The sequence below is a fragment of the Chlorocebus sabaeus genome, chromosome 23 (genome assembly GCF_047675955.1).
Source record: "Chlorocebus sabaeus isolate Y175 chromosome 23, mChlSab1.0.hap1, whole genome shotgun sequence".
Classification (NCBI taxonomy): Eukaryota; Metazoa; Chordata; class Mammalia; order Primates; family Cercopithecidae; genus Chlorocebus; species Chlorocebus sabaeus.
Genome location: NC_132926.1, coordinates 65806380 through 65834162, shown reverse-complemented (window position 1 = coordinate 65834162; position 27783 = coordinate 65806380). Strand labels below are relative to the sequence as shown.

General features: G+C 36.9%; 1 protein-coding gene across 3 annotated transcripts in view; it reads left to right on the top strand.

Moving 5' to 3' along the window:
• The window catches only part of COMMD10 (COMM domain containing 10), a 230281-nt gene that overhangs the window by 6067 nt on the left and 196431 nt on the right, over positions 1–27783 (top strand). For all 3 annotated transcript variants that reach the window (XM_073010747.1, XM_008014199.3, XM_038008750.2), the window contains exons 3-4: positions 378–488; positions 1885–2040. In XM_073010747.1, the coding sequence (XP_072866848.1) occupies positions 378–488; positions 1885–2040 (267 nt within the window). The remainder of the gene's footprint in view (positions 1–377; positions 489–1884; positions 2041–27783) is intronic.

Sequence of the window (27783 nt, the reverse complement as noted above, 5' to 3'; positions counted from 1 at the left end):
TGGAAGAGTTATGAAAATCAGACCCAAGAAACATAAAAGGATAGAAGTCTTAGATTTGTTTTTGCTCTAGTTAAAAAATCATCCATGTATCTCAGCAGTTCTTTAGGATACATGAGCCACTTAGCACAGGGCTCTGATGCTCGTAATTATGACCTGAGTCACCGAAAGATATTTGTTTAATCTAATTTATTTTGTTTACAAAGGTCTAGAAATGAGCATCATACATTTTATAAATTTATATGCACATCAATTTCTTTTCACCATGTATTTTCCTTTAAAGTTCTCATCTCATATACAAATAAATGAATCTTCTGTCAAGTATGAATTTTGAATGTCTGAATATGTGCTAATATAATAGATTGCTATTTGTATTATAGGCTGAGAGCAGTTTCAGTGAAGAAGAGGAAGAAAAACTTCAAGTGGCATTTTCTCTAGAGAAACAAGATCTTCACCTTGTTCTTGAAACAATATCATTTATTTTAGAACAGGTATTTTTGTTGCCTCAAATTTTCTAACCATGATATGTTTACTACATATTTGTATTGTTATGATATCTTTAGCATTCCATTTTAATTAAAAAGTATGCAAGATGGAAGCTGTGAATATATTTTAGTTAACAATTTCAATGTAAAAATACCTGAATATTATAAAGTATTTGAAAAAATGAATTGAGACTTCATTGATTTGAGACAGTTATAAAAGATTTTAATTTGTTGGTACTTGGTATAATGGAAAAATGGACGTATTTTACTTAAGATATTAAGTGATTTGGGGGATGTATTGACTAGGCTGGTAAGTAAAACATTTAGAAAAGAAGTATTGTCATGTTATGTGCTACTAAGCTGCCTTCTGCATCCCTTTTTCTCATCTAAATTCACTTCATGATTTAAGCTCCTATTCAAGGCTCATCTCCTTTACTTGAGCTGTGACCCCTTATACTTTCAGTCTTCCTTTATTTGGATTTTTAAAAATCCTTGGCTCATCACAGTAGAGCACATTGTTAGTCTTTCAGCAGTTCATATATGTTAGTTATGCCTCCTTCACCAGATTCTAATTTGTGGGGAGCAGGATCATATTTTTTGTGTATCTTATATAAGCCTAACACATTGGTGGGCTTAAAATAGATCCTCATAAATTCTTGTTGGTTGATTAAAAATAATATTTTATTTTATTTTAATAGTTTAAATAGTTTTGTAATAAAAGTTTAAATAGTTTTGTAACTTCATGAGCTTTTTAATGAACATATTAGGAAGACAAGCTGCCAGTTATCTACTGCAGCCTTACATACATTATAGATCACAAAGATAAATGCGGTTCTGATTTTTGGTGGGTGTTCAGTAGAAGAAAAGGATCATTGAGTAGGACAGCATAGCATGGTGTTCCAGAATAATGTAAGAAACAGAACTGGTATCACTGTTAAAATTTTTTACAACTTTTAATTATATATCATGTAGGAAATTGATAGGTAAGGTAATTTTGGGAAAATGCTTCTTGGAAAAAAATTGTTAGTTGGGAAACAAAACTGTTGTATACTTATTTGAAATGATTAAGTGAAATAAATGAAATTTTAATTAGGGTACTATTTACATAGCCAAAGCAAAGAAGAAGTTTTTTGGTTATTAAGTGAATTTAGGATTACTTAAAGCATAGGCAAAAATGAAAAAAAAAAAATCATCTTGAATAATTTAGGCCATTTAATCCTGAATCTTCCAGCTCTTGGTCATGTATTTTATTATTTGTAAAATAACCAAAAATGTCTGTTATAGGAGTATGAGGTGTTTTTTTTTTGACTTAAGTCATTTAAAAATAATTTTGTATTTATTATAGTTTAAGGTTTCTGTATGAAGATGAGGGACATATATAATTTTTTTTTCTTTTTAATAGGCAGTGTATCACAATGTGAAGCCAGCAGCTTTGCAGCAGCAATTAGAGAACATTCATCTTAGACAAGACAAAGCTGAAGCATTTGTCAATACGTGGTCTTCTATGGGTCAAGAAACAGTTGAAAAGTTCAGGCAGAGAATTCTGGCTCCCTATAAGGTATAGAACATACTATCTTAAATATGTTTTTCAATAATGTATGGCATGAATTATTACACCTGAAGAGTTTTTAAAGTGATAATATTTTGATTTGAGAGGTAGAGTCAGGCGAAAGAAACACAAATGCTCCTCTACTTACAATGGCCTTACATCCTGATAAACCTGTTGCAAATTGAAAATATCCTAGGTCAAAAATAGGGTACACTCTAGAGAATCAGTGATCAGAACCTTGTGATCACATGACTGACTGGAAGCTGTAGCTCACTGCCATTGCCCAGCGTCATGAGAGAATATCGTACATATTGCTAGCCCAGGAAAATAGAATTGCTAGCCCAAGAATTCAAAATCTGAAGTATAGTTTTTACTGAATACATATTGCTTTCACACTGTTATAAAGTCAGAAAATTGTCTGATATGGTCCCTGACTTAAGTTTAGATTTTACAGTGGTGCAAAACTATTGCAATTTTGACATACTTTTACTTTTGATCTCTTCCTGGGCTAGTGATGTGTGGTACATAAGATACTCCATTTTTTGGAGGCTTTTGAAGATGGCTGACTAGAGGCACAGGACACTTCTCCACAAAGAAGAACCAAAATAGTGAGTAGGTAATCACACTTTAAATAAAACATCTAAAAGAGAATGCTAGAGTTTGGCAGAGAAGTGACTGGAAACACCTGAGGAGAGGGAGGAGAGGTGGACAGCCTTGCTAGGATCAACCAGAAGCCTGGAGAGGCTCCTCAGTGTAGAGTTGGGGTAAGTGAGAGATCCCTAGGTGTCCACATTCTTGCTGCAGACTCCTGTAATCCTAACTGTGGGAGAGTTCTTGAACCCCATGGGCCCCAAGACTGGCACAGGGAGCTCCCTGAAGTTCATGCAATGGCATTGCTCTAGAAAGGGTGCTCTTGCTGGATTCTATGCACCCCCTGAGTCTTAGGCAGCTGGAGCATGGCTCCATTTTAAGAGTCTAGTCCCTGTCAGAAACAGAATAATCTTAAAATTTGTATGAAACCAAAAAACAACCCAAATAGCCAAAGCAATCCTAAGCAAAAAGAACAAAGCTGGAGGCATCATCTTCCCTGGTTTCAACATTTATTACAAGGCTATAGTAACCAAAACAGCATGGTGTTGATATGAAAGCAGACATATATACCGATGGAACAGCATAAAATACCCAGAAGTAAACCCATGGATTTATAGCCAACTGATTTATTACAAAGGTGCCAAGAGCATACACTGGGGAAAGGACACCACCTTTAATAAATGGTGCTAGGAAAACTGGATAACTATGCAAAAGAATGAAATGGCCCTTCTCTCTCACCATATAAAAAAATCAACTCAAAATCGATTAAAGACCTAAAGACTTAAACATAAGACCCACAACTATTAAAATACTAGAAGAAAATAGGAGAAACACTCCAGGACGTTTGTCTAGGCAAAAGTTTTATGGCTGACATTCCTAAAACATGGACCAAAAAAACCCAAAATAGACAAATGGAAGTATATTAAACTAAAAATCTTCTGTACATTCGAGGAAACAATCAACAAAATGAAGACCCAACCTGACAAATGGGAGATGATTTTACAAACTATTGACTTAGCAAATAACCAATATCCAGAATATGCAAGAAACTTAAACACCTCAACTGCAAAGGAACTAATCCCATTTAATGTGGACAAAGGATCTAAACAAATGCTTCTTGAAAGACGATATATAAATGGCTTATAGGTATATGAAAAAATGCTTAACATCACTAATTATCAGAGAAATGCAAGTCAGAACCAAACATGCCGTATCATCTTACCCCAGGTAGAATGGCTATTAAAAAGAGAAAAAAATAATGGATGCAGGTGAGGATGTGGAGAAAAGGGAACTCTCATATGCTTTTGGTGACAATGTATATTAGTACAGCCATTATGCAAAAGCAGTATGGAGATTTCTCAAAAAACTAAAATTAGAACTACCACACAGTCCAGTAATTCCACTATTTGGTATATATTCAAAGGAAAGGAAATCAGTATATTAAAGAAATATGTGTACCCCTGTGTTTATTGCAACAATAAGAAATCAACCTAAGTGTCCATCAGTGGATGGATGAATAAAGGGAATTTGGTACAATTACACACGAGAATAATATTCAACCATAGAAGAGAATGAAGTGTTGTTTGTAGCAACATGGATAGAACTAGAGATCATTGTGTTACATGAAATAAGCTAGACACAGACAAATATAACAGGCACTCACTCCTATGTGGGAGCTAAACAAGTTGATGTCATGAAGATAGAGAGTACAATGGTAGTCACCAGAGGCCGAGAAGGATGCATGGGATGTAGGGCCGGAGGGTGGATGAATGGAAGTTGGTTAATGGGTACAAACATAAAATCAGAAGTAATAAGTTTAATGTTTGATCATTTAGTATGGTGCTTATAGTTGACATCAATATATTGGTCATTTCAAAATAGCTTGAATTGAGGAAGTGAAATGTTCTGAACATACACAAATGATAAATGCTCATGGTGGTGAATATATTAAATACCCTGACATGATCTTACACAGTCCATGCATACAAGAAAATATCACACATATCTCATAAATATGCAAAAATGTTATGTATTGATGAACAGATAGGCTTTGTATTAGATGATTTGGCTCAACCATAGGCTAATGTAAGTATACTGAACATGTCCCAGGTCAGCTAGGCTAAACTGTGATGTTTGGTAGATTAAGTGTATTAAATGCATTTGTCAATTATTATGTTTTAACTTACAGTAGATTAATTGAGGCATAAGCCCATTGTCAGTCAAGGAGCATCTGTATATTCTCTAGAAGTCTTCTGTGAGATATATGATTTGCACATATTTTCTCCTAATTTATAGTTTTCGTTTTCATTCTCTTTAACAGTATCCCAGAACAAAACCATTATCTTTGATGAAATCTGTTGTTTTTTTTTTTTCTCTTTTCATGATCCTACTTTTGGTTTTCTAAGAATTTGCAGCCTAATCGTGACACAAATATTTTCTCTTTTGTTTTCTTCTAAATGTTTTACATATATATATTTTATGTTTAGATCTAAAATCTATTTAACGTTAATTTTGTGTGACACATAAAGTGCAGGTCAAAGTTCATTTTTTCTACGTGTACATGTTCATTTGATCCAATGTGATTTGTTGTTAAAATTATCATTTTGTCGTTGAATTACAATGTGTTTGTCTAACATTTGATATTTTTGTGTGAGTCTTTTTCTGGAATCTCTCTTTGATTTCATTGACCTATTTGTCTATGCCAATATCACAGTGCCTTAATTATTATAGCTTAATAGTAAGTCTTAAAATCAGGTATTGTGAACCCACTGACTTTTTTCTTCTTTTTTGTAATTGTTTGGGCAATCCTAGTTTCTTTGCCTTTTCGTATACATTTGAAAATCAGCTTTTGTATGTCTATAAAAAATCCTGCTGGAGTATTGATTGGGGTTGTGTTTAATTTGTAAATAACTTTATTGAGAAATGACTTTTTAACAAGTATTGAGTATATCTATTTATTTGGATCTTCTTTGATTTCTTTTATCAGTGTCTTTTGTTTTCAGCGTATCAATCCTGTACATATTTTCTTAGGTTTGTACCTTAAGTACTTTTTCTTTCTTTCTTTTTTTTTTGTTGTTGTTGTTGTTGTTGAACTATTGGTAGTGTTTTTCAAATTTTGTTTTCCAGTGGCTTATTGCTAGTATATGGAAATACAATAGATTTTCTATACTGATCTCTATCCTATAACCTTGGTAAATTCACTAATTACTTTTAGCAGCTTTCTTACAGGTTTTTTGTGATTTCCTTTGTAGACAGTCACATTCTCTGCGAATAAAGACAGTTTCATTTCTTCCTTTTCAATCTGTACAGCTTTTATTTTTCTTGCTTTATTTTACTGACAAGGGCTTCCAACATGATGCTAAATAGGAGTGGTAAGTCTGAATATCCTTGCCTTGTTCCCAATTTTAGGGTGAAAGCATTCAGGCTCTTACTAAGTAGGATGTTAGAAAATACCCCTTTATTCTTTTCACTTCTCTACTTCCCTTTTTAAACATTCTGTATTCTTACTGCTCTCAAGTGTCTTCTATGTCATTGCCTCATTTTTTATCATTTTAAATTCTACTTTTTCCTATATCCTGTATAGATTTTAAGCTTTCCATTTTTTTCCCTGCAATTCTTTTTTTAAGCCATTTTCATTTTTAAAAAATTCTTGTTTTTTAATAATAGCCTATTCTCTCTTTATATTTTTCCTATATTTTATACAGTCCATTTTTTTCCTTGCACATTAGTCGTCATAACAGTTAAAAATATTTTTGTTTTCTGCTTCTAATAGTAAGTTACTTTTTAGTGTCTTCATTATGACAGTTTGCTTTTTTAAAAGTAGTATTTTTCCCATAGCTGCATTACAGAAGCTTCTGTTTAAGAAATCAATTAATCATTTGTTATATAAAATATGCAAATAAAGAGGTTGGAAGGCCTTGATTAATTGTACATTGTCCCATTGAGAATGCTGGACATTATCTTTTGGTAATTCTGGGTATATCATAGGATAGCTAATATACTCTTTTAAAGTCTGGAATGCTTAAATAAGATAATGTAATAGTAACAGACATTTATTGTGCTTATTGTGGGTCAGATGTTATAATGAATTCTTTGTATCATACAAAACCCATTCATAGTTCTAGTTTATACATGCACTTATAAAATTGAGGCTTAGAGAGGTTTAAAAAGTTGCTCCTGGTTGTACAGCTAAATAAGTAGCCGAGTTGGGATTTGACAAGAATAGTCACACTCCTAAGCTATTATACTATCCTGACACATAGATGTTAGCTGTGAAATTTTTCTGCATCAGGCATTATGCAGGGTGATTTATATAGTTGTTTGTATGTACTTCATATTAGTCCATTCTCGCATTGCTATAAATACCTGAAAAAGGGTAATTATATAAAGAAAAGAGGTGTAATTTGCCCATGGTTCTCAAGGCTGTACAGGAAACATGATGTGCTGGTGTCTGCTTGGCTTCTGGGGAGGCCTCAGGAAACTTATATCATCGTGGAAGGTGAATGGGGAGCAGATGTCTTTCATGGCAGGAGCAGGAACAAGAGAGAGAGGGAGGAGGGAGGTGCTACATACTTTTAAATAAGCAGATCTTGCGAGAACTCAGCTACCACAAGAATAGCACTAAAGGGATGGTGCTAAACCATTCATGAAAAGCCTGCCCCCATCCCATGATCCAGTCACCTCCTACCAGGCCCCACCTCCAACACTGGCGATTACAGTTGCACATGAGATTTGTTGTGATCACAGATCCAAACCGTGTCACATATCTTTGAAAGCGAGGAAATAAAACTTTAGAAAATATTAGTCACTTTATCATGTTATCCCAAGTGGTCCATGATGAAACTGAGGTGAGTATTGGATCTGTCTATCTCTAAGTCTTACTCTTTTTATATCTTGCTACCTCTGGCAGCTATAATACTATCTTTCTTTTTTATTCTGAGAACTGTTTAGGATACTGTGGCCAAAATAGCCAGATGTGAAAACAGATCATGCCATTTAAATTGTAACAAAAATATATAACACTGACTTATATGATGAAAAAAGGTGTACATGCAATGATTTTAACTGTTTTATGGTAACTTAGGGTCTTACCCACATAAGCTGTGTTAACTGTGTGGTGCTTGCAGCAGAACACATGTTGGTAGTACAGTCAACCCTCTGTATCCCTGGATTTCGTATTCATGGATTAAACTTGCAGCAGATCAAGAATATTTGGGAAACAAAAAATTCCAAAAAGTGAAACTTGCATTTGCCATATGTCGAGTACTATGTTAAATCCCCACAAATGACGTGATGTGTTGTCATTGTATTAGTTATTATAAATAATCTAGAGATGATTTAAAGTATAAAGGAGGATATGTGGAGGTTATATTCAAATACTATGTCATTTTATATGAGGGACTTGAGTATCTGCAGTTTTGGGTATCTGTAGGGGGTCCTGGAACCAGTCCTCCCTAGATACTGAGGAAAGACTGTAATTCTGAATTCAAAGAGGTAAGATTCAATGAAATAATGTTAAAAAAATCAAAAGGTGTTTATTTTTATTCCATTTTAAAAAATGCTTATATTTAAAGCTTTATCAAGGTATAATTGATAAACAAAAATTGTGTGTATTCAGGGTGTGCAATGTGATGATTTGATAGCTTTATACATTGTGTAATGATTACCATAATCAAATTAATCAACATATCCATCACCACACAGTTACCCCCTTTTATGTGTGGTATGTGTGCGCGTGAGGACATTTAAGATCTGCTATCTTTGAAAACTTTAAACAACGTGGTATTTTTAACTGTTGTCACCATAATGTACATTAGATTCCCAGAACTTAATTTGTTTTAAGCTAAAAGTTGTACCCTTTGACCAGCATCTCCTCGTTTCACCCATACCCCATCCCCTGGCAACTACCATTCTGTTCTCTGCTTCAATGAGTTAAACTTTTGGAGTATGCATATAAATTAGCTCATACAATGTTTTGTCTTTCTGATCCTGGCTTATTTCACTTAGTATAATGCCCTCCAGGTTCATCCATTTTGTCACAAATGGCAGTGTTTCCTTTTTAAAGGTTGAGTAATATTCCATTAATTATCTATTCATTTGTTGACAGACACTTAGGTTGTTTCCATATGTTGGCCATTGTGAATAATACTGCAGTGAACATGTGGGTGCAGGTATCTCTTCAAGATACTGATTTCATTTCCTTTGGATATATACCAGAAGTGGGATTGTTGGATTGTATGATAGTTTTATTTTTAACATTTTGAGGAACCTCCATACTGTTTTTCATAAATGCTGTACCAATTAACATTCCCACAAACACTGTACAAGGGTTTCTTTTTCTCTGCTCTCTTGCTATCACTTGTTATCTCTTGTCTTTTTGATAATAGCTATTTTAACAGATGTAAGGTCATCTTGTATTATGCTTTTGATTTGCCTTTCTTTGATGATTAGTGATATTGACCATTTTTTTATATACCTGCTGATCATTTTTATGCCTTTTTTGGGGGGATAGGGGAGAATGTCTATTCAGTTCCTTTGCCCAGTTTTTAAATGGGTTATTAGTTTTTCTGCTATTGAGCTTGTGAGTTCCTTATATATTTTGTATATTAACCCCTTATACATGGTTTACAAATACAGGTTGGGTATCACATATCTGAAATGCTTGGGACCAGAAGTGTTTTGGGTTTTGGATTTTTTGGATTTTGGAATATTTGCATATACATAATGAGATGTCTTGGGGATGGTAAGCAAGTCTAAACACTGAATTCAATTATGTTTCAAATATACCTTATATACATAGCCTAAAGGTAATCTTGTACAATATTTTAAATAATTTTGTGTATGAAACAAAGTTTTGACTATGATCTGTCTCATGAGATCAGGTGGAAATTTTCTGTTTACGGTGTTATGTTGGAGTTCAAAGAGTTTCAGATTTTGGAGCATTTTAGATTTTGGATTTTTGTATTAGGGATACCGAACCTCTGTTTTCTGACGTTCTATAGGTTGCCTTTTCATTTTGTTAAGTTTCCTTTGTTGTGTAGAAGCTTTTTAGTTTGATGTAATCACGCCTGTTTGTTTTTGCTTTTGTTACGTATTTCATATCCAAAAAGTGATACGCTTTTGGTGTCATATCCAGAAAATCATTGCCAAGGCCAGTGTTAAGGAGCTTTTTTCCTGTATTTTTTTCCGGAAGTTTTATAGTCTCAGATCTTTCATTTAAGTCTTTAATTCATTTTTAGTTAATTTTTGTACATGGTATAAGATAAAGGTCCAGTTCCATTTTTTTTACATGTAGGTTTCCAATTTTCTCAGTACCATTACTTGAAAAGGCTTTTTCCCATGGTCTATTCTTGGTGCCCTTATCAAAGATTACTTGGAAGGCCCCTCTGTTATCTTTTGTTGTTCAGATTTAATAAAGGAGATGGCCAAGTGAAAAAAAACTTGATATTAATAGGTTTTTGCAAAGTATGATTGAAGGGATTTTAAAATTTCATCTCATCTCGCTTTTTAATACATCTGTTTTTTGCCATTTATTTATTTTTATTTGGGTAAATTTATGGTGTCCAGTTGAAATTTTGTTACATGCATAAATTTCATAGTGGTGAATTCAGGACTTTTAGGTAATTTCTCATTATCACCCTCACAGCACCTCCTCTCCCTTCTGAGTTTCCATTGTCTATCATTCTACTCTTTACATCCATGTGTACACATTATTTAGCTCCCACTTATGAGTAAGAATATGCAGTATTTGTCTTTCTGTGTCTGACTTGTTTCACTTACGATAATGGCCTCCAGTTTCATCCGTGTTGCTGCAAAAGATATGATTCTGTTCTTTTTTATGGCTAAATAGTGTTCCATTGTCTATATATACACACCATATTTTCTTTATCCTGTCATCCATTGATGGACATTTAGGTTGATCCCATATTGTTATTATTGTGAATACTGTGATAAACAGGAGTGTAGGTACCTTTTTGATATACTGATTTCTTTTCCTTTGGGGAGATGCCCCATTGAGGGATTGCTGGATTGAATGTAACTTATAGTTTTAGTTATTTGAGAAATTGCTGTACTATTTTCCATAGAGTTCCCTTTTCTATGCTATTTTCCATAAAAGTTTTCTCTTTTCTCCACATTCTTGTTAATATTTATTGTTTTTTCACTTGTTTTTGTTTGTTTTTGAGACGGAGTCTTGCTCTGTCACCCAGGCTGGAGTGCAGTGGTGCGATCTTGGCTCACTGCTCCCAGATTCAAGCAATTCTCCTGCCTCAGTCTCCTGAGTAGCTGGGATTACAGGCGCATACCACCATGCCTGGCTAATTTTTTGTATTTTTAGTAGAGACGGGGTTTCACCATGTTGGTCAGGCTGGTCTTAAACTCCTGACCTCGTGATCCACTTGCCTCGGCCTTCCAAAGCATGGGATTACAGGCGTGAGCCACCGTGCCCGGCCTTTTTTTCACTTTTTGATAGCCACTCTGACTAGGGTAAGATGGTATCTCATTGTGGTTTTGATTTACATTTCTCTGATTAATGATGTTGAGCATTTTTAAATGTATCTGTTGGCCATTTTTATGTCTTCTTTTGAAAAATGTCTATTCATGTCCTTTGCCCTGTGTCCACTTTCTAACGAGATTATTTTTGTTGTTGTTGTTGAGTCGTTTGGGTTCTTTGTATATTCTGGATATTGGTCCTCTGTCAGGTACAAATATTTTTGCAAATATTTTCTCCCATTTTGCAGGTTGTCTTTGTACTATGTTGATTATTTCTTTTCCTGGGAAAATCTTCTTAGTTTAACTAAGTTCCATTTGTCTATTTTTATTATTGTTTTCTGTGCTTTTAAGATCTTAGTCATGAATTCTTTACCTAGAACAATGCCCAAAAGAGTTTTCGCTAGGTTTTCTTCTAGTATTTTAAGTTTCAAGTCTTCCATTGAAGTCTCTAATTCATCTTGAGATTTTTTTTATATGATCAGAGACAGGGGTCTAGTCTCATTCTTCTGCCTATGGCAAGCCAATTTTCTCAGCACCATTTATTGAAAAAGTTGTCATTTCCTCAATATAGGTTCTTGTTGACTTTGTCAAAGAACACTTAAATGTTAATATGTAGCTTCATTTCTGGGTTTTCTATTCCGTTCTGTTGATCTATGTGTCTATCTTTATACTAGTACCATGCTGTTTTGGTTATTATAGCCTTGCAGTTTAATTTGAAGTCAGACAGCGTAAGGCCTCCAAGTTTGTTCTTTTTGCTTAGGACTGCTTTGGCCATTCAGGTTCTTCATTGGTTCCATATGAATTTTAGGCTTGTTTTTCCTAATTTAGTGAAAAATGACAATGGTTTTTTGATAAGGACTGCATTGAATCTGTAGATTGCTTTGGGCAGTGTAGTCAGTTTTAATAATAATAATTCCTTTATTATATTTCTAGTTCTGGGAGTACATGTGCAGAATGTGCAGGTTTGTTACATAGGTATACACGTGCCATGGTGGTTTGCTGCACCCATCAACCTGTCATCTACATTAGGTATTTCTCCTAATGCTGTCCCTCCCTCAGCCCCTGACCCCCTGACAGGCCCCATTGTGTGATGCCCCCACCCCTTATGTCCATCTGTTCTCATTGTTCAGCTGCCCCTTATGAGTGAGAACATGTGGTGTTTGGTTTTCTGTTCTTGTGTTAGTTTGCTGAGAATGCTGGTTTCCAGCTTCATCCATGTCCCTGCAAAGGACATGAACTCATTCTTTTTTATGGCTGCATAGTACTCCATGGTGTATATGTGCCACATTTTTTTAATCTAGTCTATCATTGATGGGCATTTGGGTTGATTCCAAGTCTTTACTATTGTGGACAGTGCTGCAATAAAGATACATCTGCATGTGTCTTTATAGTAGAATGATTTATAATCCTTTGGGTATATACCCGGTAATGGGATGGCTGGGTCAAATGGTATTTCTAGTTCTAGATCCTTGAGGAATAGCCACACTGTCTTCCACAGTGGTTGAACTAATTTACACTCCTGCCAACAGTGTAAAAGCATTCCTGTTTCTCCACATCCTCTCCAGCATCTGGTGTTTCCTGAGTTTTTAATGATCGCCATTCTAACTGGAGGGAGATGGTATCTCATTGTGGTTTTGATTTGCATTTCTCTGATGGCTAGTGATGATGAGCATTTTTTCATGTGTCTGTTGGCTGCATAAATGTCTTCTTTTGAGAAGGGTCTGTTCATATTCTTCGCCGACTTTTTGTTGTTTTTTTTTTTTTTTCCTTGTAAATTTGTTTAAGTTCCTCGTAGATTCTGCATATTAGCCCTTTGTCAGATGCATGGATTGCAAAAATTTTCTCCCATTCTGTGGGTTGCCTGTTCACTCTGATGATAGTTTCTTTTGCTGTGCAGAAACTCTTCAGTTTAGTTAGATCCCATTTGTCAATTTTGGCTTTTGTTGCCATTGCTTTTGGTGTTTTAGTCATGAAGTCCTTGCCCATGGCTATGTCCTGAATAGTATTGTGTAGGTTTTTTTTCTAGAGTTTTTATGGTTTTAGGTCTTAAGTTTAAGTCTTTAATCCATCTTGAGTTAATTTTTGTATCGGTGTAAGGAAGGGATCCATTTTCAGTTTTCTGCATATGGTTAGCCAGTTTTCTCAATACCATTTATTAAATAGGGAATCCTTTCCCCATTTCTTGTTTTTGTCAGGTTTGTCAAAGATCCGATGGTTTTAGATGTGTGGTGTTATTTCTGAGGCCTCTGTTCTGTTCCATTGGTCTATATATCTGTATGATACCAGTACCATGCTGTTTTGGTTACTGTAGCTTTGTAGTATAGTTTGAAGTCAGGTAGCATGATGCCTCCATCTTTGTTCTTTTTGCTTAGGATTGTCTTGACTATGCGGGCTCCTTTTTGGTTCCATATGAACTTTAAAGTAGTATTTTCCAATGCTGTGAAGAAAGTCATTGGTAGCTTGATGGGGATAGCGTTGAATCTATAAATTACTTTGGGCAGTATGACCATTTTCACGATATTGATTCTTCCTATCCATGAGCCTGGAATGTTTTTCCATTTGTTTGTGTCCTCTCTCATTTCCTTGAGCAGTGGTTTGTAATTCTCCTTGAAGAGGCCCTTCAAATCCATTGTAAGTTGTATTACTAGGCATTGTATCCTCTTTGTAGCAGTTGTGAATGGGAGTTCACTCATGATTTGTCTCCCTGTTTGTCTGTTATTGGTGTATAGGAATGCTTGTGAGTTTTGCACCTTGATTTTGTATCCTGAGACTTTGCTGAAGTTGCTTAAGGAGATTTTGGGTTGAGACGATGGGATTTTCTAAATGTACAGTCGTGTTATCTGTAAACAGGGACAATTTGGCTTCCTGTTTTCCTAAATGAATACCCTTTATTTCTTTCTCTTGTCTGATTGCCCTGGCCAGAACTTCCAACACCATGTTGAATAGGAGTGGTGAGAGAGGGCATCGCTGTCTTGTGCCAGTTTTCAAAGGGAATGCTTCCAGTTTTTGCCCATTCAGTATGATATTGGCTGTGGGTTGTCATTGAATAGCTCTTATTATTCTGAGATACGTTCCATCAATATCTAGTTTATTGAGAGTTTTTTTTAGCTTGAAGGGCTGTTGAATTTCATCAAAGCGCTTTACTGCATCTATTGCAATAATCTTGTGGTTTTTTCATTGGTTCTGTTTATGTGATTGATTACGTTTATTGATTTGTATATCTTGAACCAGCCTTGCATCCCAGGGATGAAGCCAACTTGATCATGGTGGATAAGCTATTTGATGTGATGGTGGATTTGGTTTGCCAGGATTTTATTGAGGATTTTCACATTGATGTTCATCAGGGATATTGGCCTGAAATTTTCTTTTTTTTGTTGTGTCTCTGCCAGGTTTCAGTATTAGGATGATGCTGGCCTCACAAAATGAATTAGGGAGGATTCCCTCTTTTTCTATTGTTTGGAATAGTTTCAGAAGGAATGGTACCAGCTTCTCTTTGTACCTCTGGTAGAATTTGGCTGTCATTCCATCTGGTCCTGGACTTTTTTTGGTTGGTAGGCTATTAACTACTGCCTCAATTTCAGAACGTGTTTTTGGTGTATTCAGGGATTCGAATTTTTCCTAGTTTAGTGTTGGGAGGGTGTATGTGTCCAGGAATTTATCAATTTCTTCTAGATTTTCTAGTTTATTTGCATAGAGGTGTTTATAGTACTTTCTGATGGTAGTTTGTATTTCTGTAGGATCAGTGGTGATATCCCTTTTTATCATTTTTTATTGCATCTATTTGATTATTCTCTCTTTTCTTCTTTATTAATTTGTCTATTTATTTTGTTGAGCTTTTCAAAAAACCAGCTCCTGGATTCATTGATTTTTTTGGACGGCTTTTCATGTCTCTATCTCCTTCAATTTTGCTCTGATCTTAGTTATTTCTTGTCTTATGCTAGATTTTCAATTTGTTTGCTCTTGCTTCTCTAGTTCTTTTAATTGTGATGTTGGGGTGTTGATTTTAGATCTTTCCTGTTTTTTCTTGTGGGCATTTAGTGCTATAAATTTCCCTCTACACACTGCTTTAAATATGTCCTGGAGATTCTGGTACGTTGTGTCTTCGTTCTCATTGGTTTCAAAGAAAATATTTAGTTTTCCTTAATTTCTTTTTTTACCCATTAGTCATTCAGCAGCATGTTTTTCAGTTTCCACGTAGTTGTGTGGTTTTGAGTGAGTTTTTAATCCTGAGTTCTAATTTGATTGCACTGTGGTCTGAGAGACTGTTCATTTTGATTTCTGTTCTTTTGCATTTGCTGAGGAGTGTTTAACTTCCAATTATGTGGTCAGTTTTAGAATAAGTGCGATGTGGTGCTGAGTAGAATGTATATTCAGTTGATTTGGGGTGGAGAGGTCTGTAGATGTCTGTTATGTCCGCTTGGTCCGGAGCTGAGTTCATGTCCTGGATATCTTTGTTAATTTTCTGTCTTTTTGATCTGTCTAACATTGACAGTGGAGTGTTAAAGTCTCTCACGATTGTTGTGTGATAGTCTAAGTCTCCTTGTAGGTCTCTAAAAACTTGCTTTATGAACCTAGGTCGTCCTGTATTGGGTGCATATATGTTTAGGATTGATAACTCTTGTTGCATTGATCCCTTTAGCATTATTTAATGCCCTTCTTTGTCTCTTTTGATCTTAGTTGGTTTAAAGTCTGTTTTATCAGAGACTAGGATTGCAACCCCTCCTTTTTTTAGCTTTCCATTTGCTTTGTAAATATTCCTCCATCCCTTTATTTTGAGCCTAGGTGTGTCTTTGCATGCGAGATGGGTCTCGTGAATACAGCACACCAATGGGTCTTGACTCTTTATCCAATTTGCCAGTCTGTGTCTTTTAATTGTGGCATTTAGCTCGTTCACATTAAAGGTTAATATTGTTATGTGTGAATTTGATCCTGTCATTATGATGGTAAGCTGTTTATTTTGCCTGTTAAGGTTTCTGTTGAGAGATCCACTTGTAGTCTGATGGACTTCCCTTTGTGGGTAAGCTGACCTTTCTCTCTGGCTGCCCTTAACATTTTTTCCTTCATTTCCACCTTGGTGAATCTGATGATTATGTTTCTTGGGGTTGCTCTTCTCAAGGAGTACCTTTGTGGTGTTCTCTGTATTTCTTGAATTTGAATGTTGGCCTGCCTTTCCAGGTTGGGGAAGTTCTCCTGGATAATACCCTGATGTGTGTTTTCCATCTTCATTCCATTCTCCCCATCACTTTCAGGTACACCAATGAAACATAGATTTGGTCTTTTCACATAGTCCCATATTTATTGGTGGCTTTGTTTGTTTCTTTTCACTCTTCTCTAATCTTGCTTTCTTACTTTATTTCATTGAGTTGATCTTCAGTGTCCGATATCCTTTCTTTTGCTTAATCGATTCAGCTGTTGATACTTGTGTATGCTTCACGAAGTTCTCGTGCTGTGTTTTTCAGCTCCATCAGGCCATTTATGTTCTTCTCTAGTCTGGTTGTTCTCGTTAACAATTTGTCTTACCTTTTTTCAACGTTCTTAGCTTTCCTGCATTTGGTTAGAACATGCTGCTTTAGCTCGGAGGAGTTTGTTATTCCCCACCTTCTGAAGCCTTCTTCTGTCAATTTGCCAAACTCATTCTCTATACAGTTTTGTTCTCTTGCTGGCCAGGAGTTGTGATCCTTTGGAGGAGAAGAGCCATCTGGTTTCTGGAATTTTCAGCCTTTCTACTCTGGTTTCTCCCCATCTCTGTGGATTTATCTACCTTTGTTCTTTGATGTTGGTGACCTTTGGATGAGCTCTCTGAGTGGATATCCTTTTTGTTGATGTTGATGCTATTGTTTTTTGTTTGTTAGTTTTTCTTCTGTTAGGCCTTTCTGCTGCAGGTCTGCTGGAGTTTGCTGGATGTCCACTCCAGACCCTGTTTGCCTGGGTATCACCAGTGGAGGCTGCAGAACAGCAAAGATTGCTGCCTGTTCCTTCCTCCTGAAGCTTCTTCCCAGAGGGGCATCCACCAGATGCCAGTCAGAGCTCTCCTGTATGAGGTGTCTTTTGACCCCTAATGTGAGGTTTCTTCCAGTGACTCCTCCTTGAGGAGGCAGTCTGTCCCTGGATCAGAGCTCGAATGCTGTGCTGGGAGATCTACTGCTCTTTCCAGAGCTATCAGGCAGGGACGTTTAAGTCTGCTGGAGCTGCACCCACAGCCACCCCTTTTCCCAGGTGCTCTGTCCCAGGGAGATGGAGGTTTTATCTATAGGTTCCTGACTGAGGCTGCTGCCTTTTTTTCAGAGATGTCCTGCCCAGAAAGGAGGAATCTAGAGAGGCAGTCTGGCTACAGTGGCCTTTTTGAGCTGTGGTAGGCTCTGCCCAGTTCAAACCTCCTGGTGGGTTTGTTACACTGTGAGGGTAAAAGCACTTACTCAGGCCTTAGCAATGGCGGACGTCCGTCCGCCCACCAAGCTTGAGTTTCCCAGGTCCACCTCAGACTGCTGTAATAGCAGTGAGAATTTCAAGCCAGTGGATCTTAGCTTGCTAGCCTCTGTAGGGGTGGGACCCACCAAACCAGATCACTTGGCTCCCTGGCTTCATCCCCCTTTCCAGGAGAGTGAACAGTTCTTTTTCACTGGCATTCTAGGTGCCATTGGGGTATGAAAAAAAACACGCACACAAAAAAAACTCCTGCAGCTGGCTTTGTGTCTGCCCAAACAGCCACCCAGTTTTATGCTTGAAACCCAGGGCCTAGGTGGCGCAGGCATCGAATCTCCTGGTCTGCAGGTTGTTAAGACCATCAGAAAAGTGCAGTATCTGAACCGGAGTGCACCGTTCCTCTGGGTACAGCCTCTCACATCTTCCCTTAGCTGGGAGAGGGAGATCCCCTGACCCCTTGTGCTTCCCAGGTGAGGCGATGCCCCATCCTGCATCTGCTCAACCTCCGTGGGCTGCGCCCACTATCCATCTAGTCCCAATGAGATGAATCAGGTACCTCAGTTGGAAATGCAGAAATCTTTTGCCTTTTGTGTCGATCTCGCTGGGAGCTGCAGACCGGAACTGTTCCTATTCGGCCATCTTGTCAACAAATCATCAGTAATTCTTTTGACACATGAGTATGGGATGTTTTTCCATTTGTTTATGTCCTGTTCAATTTTCTTTCATCAGTGTTTTGTAGTTCTCCTAATAAGATCATTCAGCTCCTTGGTTAAAAAATATTCCTGTGTATTTGAGCACTGTGGTTCATGCCTGTAATTTCAGCACTTTGAGAGACTGAGGTGGGTGGATCACCACTCCTGGGTGATCACCAGGAGTTTAAGACCAGCCTGGCCAACATGGTGAAACACCATCTATACTAAAAATACAAAAATTAGCCTGGTGTGCTGGTGCATGTCTGTAATCCCACCTACTTGGGAGGCTGAGGCCTGAGAATTGCTTGAACCTGGGAGGGAGAGGTTGCAGTGAGCCGAGATTGTGCCACTGCACTCCAGCCTGGATGACAGAATGAGACTCTGTCTCAAAAACAAACAAAAAATTTCTGTGTATTGTATTTTTCTTGTAGCCATTGTAAATGGGATTGTTTTCTTGATTTTGTTCTCAACTAGATTGTTACTGGTGTAAGAAATGCTACTGACTTTTTATTTTGATTTTGTGTTTTGCAACTTTACTACATTCATCTATTAAGTATGAGAGTTTTTCATGAATCTTTAGCTTTTCCTAGATATATTATATCTTAAGCAAACAGCAATAATTTTCCTTTCTCTTTTCCAATTTAGAAGCCTTTTATCTCTTGCCTGATGGCTGTGGCTAGGACTTCCAGTACTCTGTTAAATAGGAGTAGTGAAAATGGGCATCCTTGTCTTGTCCAAGGTTTTAGAGGAAATATTTTCAACTTTTCCCTGTTGAGTATGATGTTGGCTGTGGGCTTGTCATATATGGCATTTATTGTTATGATGCATATTTCTTCTATGCCCACTTTGTTGAGAGTTTGTATCATGAAGGGGTACTGAATTTTGTCAAATGCTATTTCTCAGGCTATTGATTTGAGCATATAGTTTTTCTCCTTCATTCTTTTTATTTGATGAATCACATTTATTGACTTGTGTATTTTGAACCACTCTTACATCTCTTGAATAAAACACACTTGATTGTGGTGTATTATCTTTTTAATATGCTGTTGGACTCTGTTTCCTAGTATTTTATTTACGATTTTTGTGTCTGTGTTCATCAGGGATATTGGTCTTTAGTTTTCTTTATTTTTGAGTCCTTGTTTGGTTTTAGTTTTGGGATGATACTGGAGAATGAGTTAGGGAGAATTCCCTTCCCCCGTTCCAACTTTTTGGAACAGTTTTACAAGAATTGGTATTAGTTCTTTGTATGTTTGGCAGAATTCAGGTGTGAATCCATCTGGTCCTACGTCTTTTGGGGTAGGATTTTGTTACTGATTTAATCTCACTACCCGTTATTGGTCTGTTCAAGCTATTTCTTCTTTGTTCAATCTTTGGAGGCTATGTATTAGTCCATTCTTACATTGCTACACAGAAATACCTGCGACTGGGTAATTTATAAAGAAAAGAGGTTTAATAGGCTTATGGTTCTGCAGGCTGTGCTGGAAGCATGATGCTAGTAGCATCTGGGGAGGCCTTGAGAAATGAACAATCATGGCAAAAGGTGAAGGGGGAGCAAACCCATCACATGGCCAGAGCAGGAACAAGAGAGAGAAGGGGGAGGTGCTACACACTTTTAAACCACCAGATCTCGAGAGAATTCACTATTGTGAGGGCAATACCAAGAGGGATGGTGCTAAATCATTCATGAGAAACCTGCCTCTATGATCCAACCACCTCCCATCAGGCCCCACCTCTAACATTGGATATTACATTTCAATATGAGATTTGGATTGGAACATAGATCCAAACTATATCAGGTTATATGTCTCCAGGAATTTATCTATTTTCTCCAAGTTTTCTAGTTTATGAACATATAGTTGTTCATAATAGTCTCTGATAATCTTTTGAATTTTTCTCATATCATTTGTAACATCTCCATTTTGATTTCTTATTTTATTGGGATCTTCTGGTTAGTTTTGCTAGCAGTTGATCAATTTTGTTTATCTTTTTAAAGAACTAGTTTTTTGTTTAATTAATTTTTTTAATTTTTATTTTTGGTCTCTATTTCATTTAGTTTTGCTCTGATCCCTGTTACTTCTTTACTTCTGCCAATTTTGTGTTTGGTTTGTTCTTGCTTTTCTTGTTCCTTTAGGTGTGTTGTTAGATTGTTAATTTACAATCTTTCTACTTTTTCGATGTAGGTATTTGTTGCTGCAAACTTCCTTCTTAGCACTGGTTTTGCTGTGTCCTGCAGGTTTTTGTTTGTTGTGTTTCCAATTTCATTTGTTTCATAAAATTTTTAAATTCTCTTCTTAATTTTTTCATTGATCCAAAGGTCATTCAGGAGCATATTGTTTAATTTTTCTGTATTTATATAGTTTCCAGAGTTTTTCTTGATATTGATTTCTTGGTATTGGTTTTATTCTGCTGTGGTCTGAGAAGATACTTGATGTCACTTGATTTTTAAAAATTTGTGGAGGCTTGTTTTGTGGCATAACATGTGGTCTATATTGGAGAATATCCCGTGTGTTGATGAGAAGAATATTTATTATGCAGTTGTTGGATAGAATATTCTGTAAATGTGTGTTAGGTACATTTTGTCTGAAGTCCAATTTAAGTCCGATGTTTGTTGATTTTGTATCTCAGTGATCTGTCTAATGCTGTGAGTGGGATGTTGACGTCCCCTATTATTATTGTTTTTCTGTGTATCTCTCTTTAGGTCTAGTAATATATGAATTTGGGTACTCAAATGTTGGATGCATGTATGTTTAGAATTGTTATATCCTCTCATAGAACTGATACCTTTAATACTTTTGTGTTTTCCTGATGGGGTTGCCCTGTCTCTTCCAAGTTTATGATTCCTTTGAATATTTCTTATAGAACTGGTCTAGTTTTGACAAATTGTTTTAGTGTTCTGTTGTCTGGGAAAGAAGATTATTTCTACTTCATTTATGGAGTTTGATATTTCTGGATATAGAACTTGGCTGATAATGACTTCCTTTATTATTTTTTACATTTTTATTTTAAAGTATGTTTTATCTGATACAAATATAGCTACCTCTGCTTGCTTTGGATTTTCATTGACCCATAATATCAATCAATGTCTTTTTCCACCCCTTTACTTTTAGTCTGTGTGTCTTTGCAGATAAGGTGGGTTTCTTGTAAGTAGCGTATAGCTGACTTTTTTTTTTTTTTTTGAGGCGGAGTCTCGCTCTGTGCCCCAGGCTGGAGTGCAGTGGCGCAATCTCGGCTCACTGCAAGCTCCGCCTCCCGGGTTCACGCCATTCTCCTACCTCAGCCTCCCGAGTAGCTGGGACTACAGGCGCCCGCCACTGCGCCCGGCTAATTTTTTTTCTATTTTTTAGTAGAGACGGGGTTTCACCATGGTCTCGATCTCCTGACCTTGTGATCCGCCCGCCTCGGCCTCCCAAAGTGCTGGGATTACAGGCGTGAGCCACCGCGCCCGGCCTTGACTTTTTCTTTTTTTTTGAGATGGAGTCTCACGCTGTTGCTAGGCTGGAGTGCAGTGGTGCAATCTCAGCTCACTGCAGGCTCCGTCTTCCAGGTTCAAGCAATACCCCTGCCTCAGTCTCCCGAGTAGCAGTGACTACAGGTGCACGCCACCACGCACAGCTAATTTTTGTACTTTTAGTAGAGACGGGGTTTCACCATGTTGGCCAGAATGGTCTTGATCTCTTGACCTCATGATCCACCTGCCTCAGCCTCCCAAAGTGCTGGGATTACAGGCGTGAGCCATCACGCCTGCCCTATAGTTGATTTTTTAATTCATTCAGCCAATGTATATTTTTCAGTAGAACTTTTAATCCATTTACATTTGAGGTGGTATTTGAGATTTTGTTCCTGTCATATTGTTTTTTTCATCATTTTGTAAACTTTTGGGTTTTTTTGTCTGTCTTTATGGTTTGTTGGAATTCTGTAGTGGTTTCATTTGCTGCTTTTCCTTGTTTGTATGATATATTTACTAGTGTATTTTATATTTTTGTGTATTTTCACAGTGATAAATATTGTCCTATTTCTTCCAAGTTTAGGACTCCTTTGAGCATTTCCTGTAGGACTGGTCTAGTTTTCATGAATTCCCTCAGTATTTGATTGTGTGGGAAAGACTATTTCTCCTTTACTTATGAAGCTTAATACTACCTGGATATACAATTCATGGCTGATAGTTGTTTTCTTTCACACCTTGATTGTGTCATCCCATTTTTTTCTGCCTTGTAAGGTTTCTGCTGAGTAGTCTGCTGTTGGTTTGATGGACTTTCCTTTATAGATGACACTTTTCTCTTGATTTTAGAATTTGTTCTTTCACTTTGACATTAGACACTCATTATAATATGCTGTATTGAAGTCCCTTTTACACTGTATTTGCCTGCAGATCATGGAGCCTCCTGTATCTATTATGTCTATATCTCTTGCTAGCCTTGGGCCACCCAGCTGCCCAAGAGCTCATGAGCCCACTCACTTGCCCAGTACGCTACTACCAAAACTGGTATCCAAGACAGCCACCCAGAGCCCCAATAATCAGCCTGCATAGAACTGCCAACACATGTGCCAGCACATGCTGCCCTATATATAGACCTACTTAGACAACCACTGCTACCACTGAAACCTGGAGAAGGACTTATCAAGCATTGCAGTCCCTGGCAAAATTTCACCACATCTTCCATCAAAACTCACACCCTACCTAACACACAAAGGAATCCACAGATACCAATAACAATGTTTACAGCCAAGATTGTTGGGAGTTTTTAATGTATTATTTTGTCAGAGATTTTTGATGTTTCTGTCCCTTTGAGAATACCAGTAATTCGTAAGTTCAATTGCTTTATGTAGTCCAAAAACACTTAGAAAGCTTTGTTCATTTTTTCTTATTTTTAAAATTTTCATCAGACTGCACTGTTTGAAAAGGCCTGTCTTCATGTTCTGAAATCTTTTCTTCTGCTTAGCCAGGTCTATTATTGGAGCTTCCATGTATTTTATATCTCCTTCAGTGAATTTTTTAGTTCCAGAATTTTTTAAAAGACATCTGTCACCTTGGTAAATTTCTCATTCGTATCCTGAATTGATTTTCTGATTTCTTTGTATTAGTTTTCAGATTTCTCTTGCATCTCATTGAACTTAATTTAATTGGTTCTGCTCTATTGTTGGAGAATTATTGTGTTCCTTTGATAGTGTCATATTGCTGTGCATTTTCATGTTTCTTGTGTTTTTATGTTCATTCCAGTACATCTGGAACAACAATTGCTTTTCTTTTTTTAATTTAACTTTTGTTGGGAGTAGACTTTGCTGCTGTATATGTGACTTTGATGTTGGTTAGGGAGGGCCACTTGTTTTTATTTCTGGGTGTGTGCATTGGTGAATATTTTATGATTTTCTTGGCTGTAAATATTGTTATTGGTATCTGTGGATTCCTTTGTGTGTTAGGTAGGGTGTGGGTTTTGATGGAGGATATGGTGAAATTTTGACAGGGACTGGAATGCTTGATAGGTCCTTCTTCAGGTTTCAGTGGTAGCAGTGGTTGTCTAAGTAGGTCTATATATGAGGCAGTGTGTGCTGGCACATGTGTTGGCAGTTCTATGCAGACTGATTATTGGGGCTCTGGGTGGCTGTCTTGGATACCAGTTTTGGTAGCAGTGTACTGGGCAAGTGAATGGGCTCATGAGCTCTTGGGCAGCTGGGTGGCCTCAGTGATGGTGGTTGCAGTGGTGGTGAGATCCTCTCCCCAGTGCGCTTGTGTTGGGAGTGATTGTAATTGGCGTGTGGGCTGACCTCCAGGCCATATGACACTTGCAGGTAGAAACCAACTGAGGTAGTAATGGCAGGGTTTTTATGCCAAACACTGTCTCCTTGGAGAAGTACGTGGGTGTCTCAGGCAGTGGGCTGGACTGTGGAACCTCCGGAAGCCCAGATCGTGCATTGTGTCTCAGAGAGTAGGGCAAAGCTGGGTATATCTGGATTGGGAAAGCCTGGACTTGTCCTATGAAATGCTTGCATGAGGGGTGACAACACCTTTGCTAAAGTACTGCCGTGATGGGAGAGTGGGGCTACTGGTCCCAGTGGTTGCAGCCTTGGCTGGCAAGTTGGGAATCTGTGTCCCTCTCATGTTCCAGTCCTGGTGGGGCTTCCTTCCCTATCCCCGCTCTTGCAGCTGATCCTGTAGTTTAGTCAGACTGGGCAGTTCTCACTTATCTCATAACTCAGCCCTGCCCACGTCAGGTCCAGACTGCTTTGACGGTTCTTATTCTGCTCACATCTTGGGGATTGCCTAGCTCCCAAGCTGGGAGCTGGAGTTTATGTCATGCTTGCTTTTCAGTCCTGGTTGTAGAATCCCATTTCCTACACAGGCCCCAGTTCAGCAAAGCACAGGCTGAGTTACTCTAATGCTCAGGACTGGTGCCATAGGTTCCCAGGTCACACAATGTGTTAAGCCCTAGGATTGAGAATGGCATCTTACTGTAGCTGCTCAGGGAAGGCATGGAATCCAGGGTGTGTTATTTCCCTGTAGCAGTTCCTTTATACAGTCACCTGATTGCTTCCCAAGTCAAATTCAAGGTTTGGAAGGGTCGAGATACACTCCCATGGCCTGGATTATACAATTGATTCTCCAGTAGGAAAGTGGACCACAGAAAGACACTCAGTTGCCTTCTCCCACGTTGCAGACTCCCTTTTGGTTGCCAGCCTGTCCCGTCTACATTAGCTGTTTGTTCTCCTCCTCTCTTGATTTTGGAGTTTCTATTTGCTTTTCTGTTGAACGCCTGTATTCTCTCTTGGAACCCTTACATTATAAGCATGACTTTAACACTTTATCTTAACCTCTTTGGAGACTTGAGACTGAAATGTCACTATAACTTATTAGAATTTGTATTCTTTCCTCTTGAATCCATGTTGACTGTTAGCAATGTTCTTCTAACAGAGTTTTCTGTTTGATTTTGTTGTTATAATACCTGTGTGTTCATAACATCTATTAAATCATGAATTCTTTTCAGACAGAAATTGAATGCTATGTTTAATTTTATTCCTAAAATTCTGTTCAGAGCTCTTTTACCTATATTTCTACCATACTAAATGTAAAAACTGACATGTCAAATGTTTTTGATGTCAATATTTCTTTTTTGGGAGATACCTAAAGGAAACAACTTGAGTTCTTTTACATATATTTTCTAAAATATTTTTACAAATAAGATTATGAGACATATATGTAAGTCATATTTTAAGCACTTCTGAGTATCTTGCTCTTTAAAGCATGCATTTATTGACTCCTTTTCTTAAAATGCACTTATGGTTTTGTTAGGGAGTTTTAAAATATAAATTTAACAGTTGTATCTAGTTTGAATGTTTAAAATGTGTTTAATGTGATTTTCTTCTGTTAAGAATGTTCTTTACTTCGCCGAGTACATGGCAGATTTTTCCATAATATAAACTATTATATAGTGAAACTTTGTATTTTATTCTTACAGATTCTTGAGAAGTCTACATTAAAAAAATGGATAGACAATAGTCCTAAGATAATAATGTTCCTGTAACATTAAAAAATCCCCATTAAGCCATTGTAAGATTTACTTTATTGTTAACAACTAGTTGTTTCATTAATTATTGAATACCTATCTTTTATATGGAGTATAAGAAATTAGAAATTGTTACTTTAAAAACATGTTCTCTTGTTTTATTATTTTCTTTAATTTGATTTCATTTCTTTTGGCATTCTATGGATGGTCGAATGGCTTCATCCTAAAGAGGACAGAAAAAGCATACTTTATGTAGCTAAAGCTTGAAGCACAATATGTAACTGTGAATACATATCTGAGAGCTTCTTCAAGATTTAAATGCTTCTGAACATTATTGTCTTTGTTTATCGCAAGGGTATTTTGTTATAATTATGTTCACATACAATTCAAATTTCTGCTGTTTTTGTTACTTTAGCGTCGGTGTGTTATGTAAAAGGCATAGTTTTTCTGTATGCTTAAATTAACTGACTATATGTGGTTGTGAACTTTAAATGCTGCTATGTATACTCTTCACTACTTTTTACTGAAATGTTTTTCTGCAGTAAAATGCAGAGATTTTAAGTGTTCAGTTTGATGGGTTTCAGAAGTTATATACACACATTTAATTATGATACATAACAAAGTATAGAAAATCTTCATCAGCAGGAAAGTGCCCAGTTTTAGTCAATTCCTTTCAACATCATCCTCACTTTTTTCTTTCTGTCACCACAGATTAGTTTTGTCTGCTCTTGGATTTAATGTAATGAACTCATATAATATGTATTTGACTGTCACTCAAAATAATTTTTTCGATTCATTCATATTATTACATTTATTAGTAATTCTTTTATTGCTAAGTGTCATTCCATTATATGAAAATACCACAATTTGTTTATCCGTATTTCTGTTCATGTATGTTTGGGTTGTTTACTGTTTCTGGCTAATATGAATAAGATTGCTATGAATGTTTGTGTTCCAATCATTTTATGGATATTATGTTTTTTTCCCTTGGGTAAATATCTAGTGATGGGGATTGCTGACCCCTCGAGCCAAAAAGTTTGAGACTTTCTATTTGAGTTTTAGTCTCCCCATGCTACATGGATTGGGAAAAGTCATATATATGTGAATCTCACCTTGAGTAGTTTCCTTTAAGAGTCAAATTTCCTTTAACTTTTGCCTAACTTTAGTCATTCTTTTTTTGTTGTTTTTGAGATGGGGTCTCGCTCTGTTGCCCAGGCTGGAGTGTGCAGTGGCACAATTTCGGCTCACTGCAACCTCTACCTCCTGGGTTCAAGCGATTCTGTGTCTCAGCCTCCTGAGTAGTTGGGATTACAGGCATGCACCACCATGCCTGGCTAATTTTTTTGTATTTTAGTAGAGGTGGGGTTTCGCCATGTTGGCCAGGCTGGTCTTGACCTCCTGAACTTAAGTGATCTGCCTGCCTTGGCCTCCCAAAGTGCTGGGATTACAGGTGTGAGCCACCACACCCAGCCTGATTTTAGTCATTCTTAATGCATTCAAATTGTTGTTTTAAAAAAGCATTTTGTATAGAGATTATACATTTTTATCTTCAAGGAGGATATAAGCTATTTCCCAACCATTACTAGACTAAGAACTCCAAAAGTGATTTTTTAAAAATGTGTCTTATTTTATCCACCCCATTCCATTTCCATTTTAGGGTTTCCATGTTACTAATTGTAGAAATTGGAGTTCTTACAATTGTCTTTAAGGACTGCATGATCTGTTGTCTCCTCAGCCCACAACCTACATTGTTGACCATCTCCTTTTAACATCCTCTATCTGGCTTATTGAATACCTCTAATCTCCTTACTTCAAAAGTTCTACTGGATGTTCATCGGGCTGGCTTGCTTCCTTTCTCCAGGTGTTTGTTTAAATGCAACATTTATCAGTGAATCTTTCCCTGATAGTGCCACCTCCTCTGTGGCATTTTATTATCTTATTTTTCTCCATAATATTTTTTTTTTTGTGGCCCACTATATATTTTGCTTATTTACTTTTTTGTCTGTCTCTACCACCAGGATATAAACTCCTCAAGGGCAGGAATTTTTGTCTGTTTG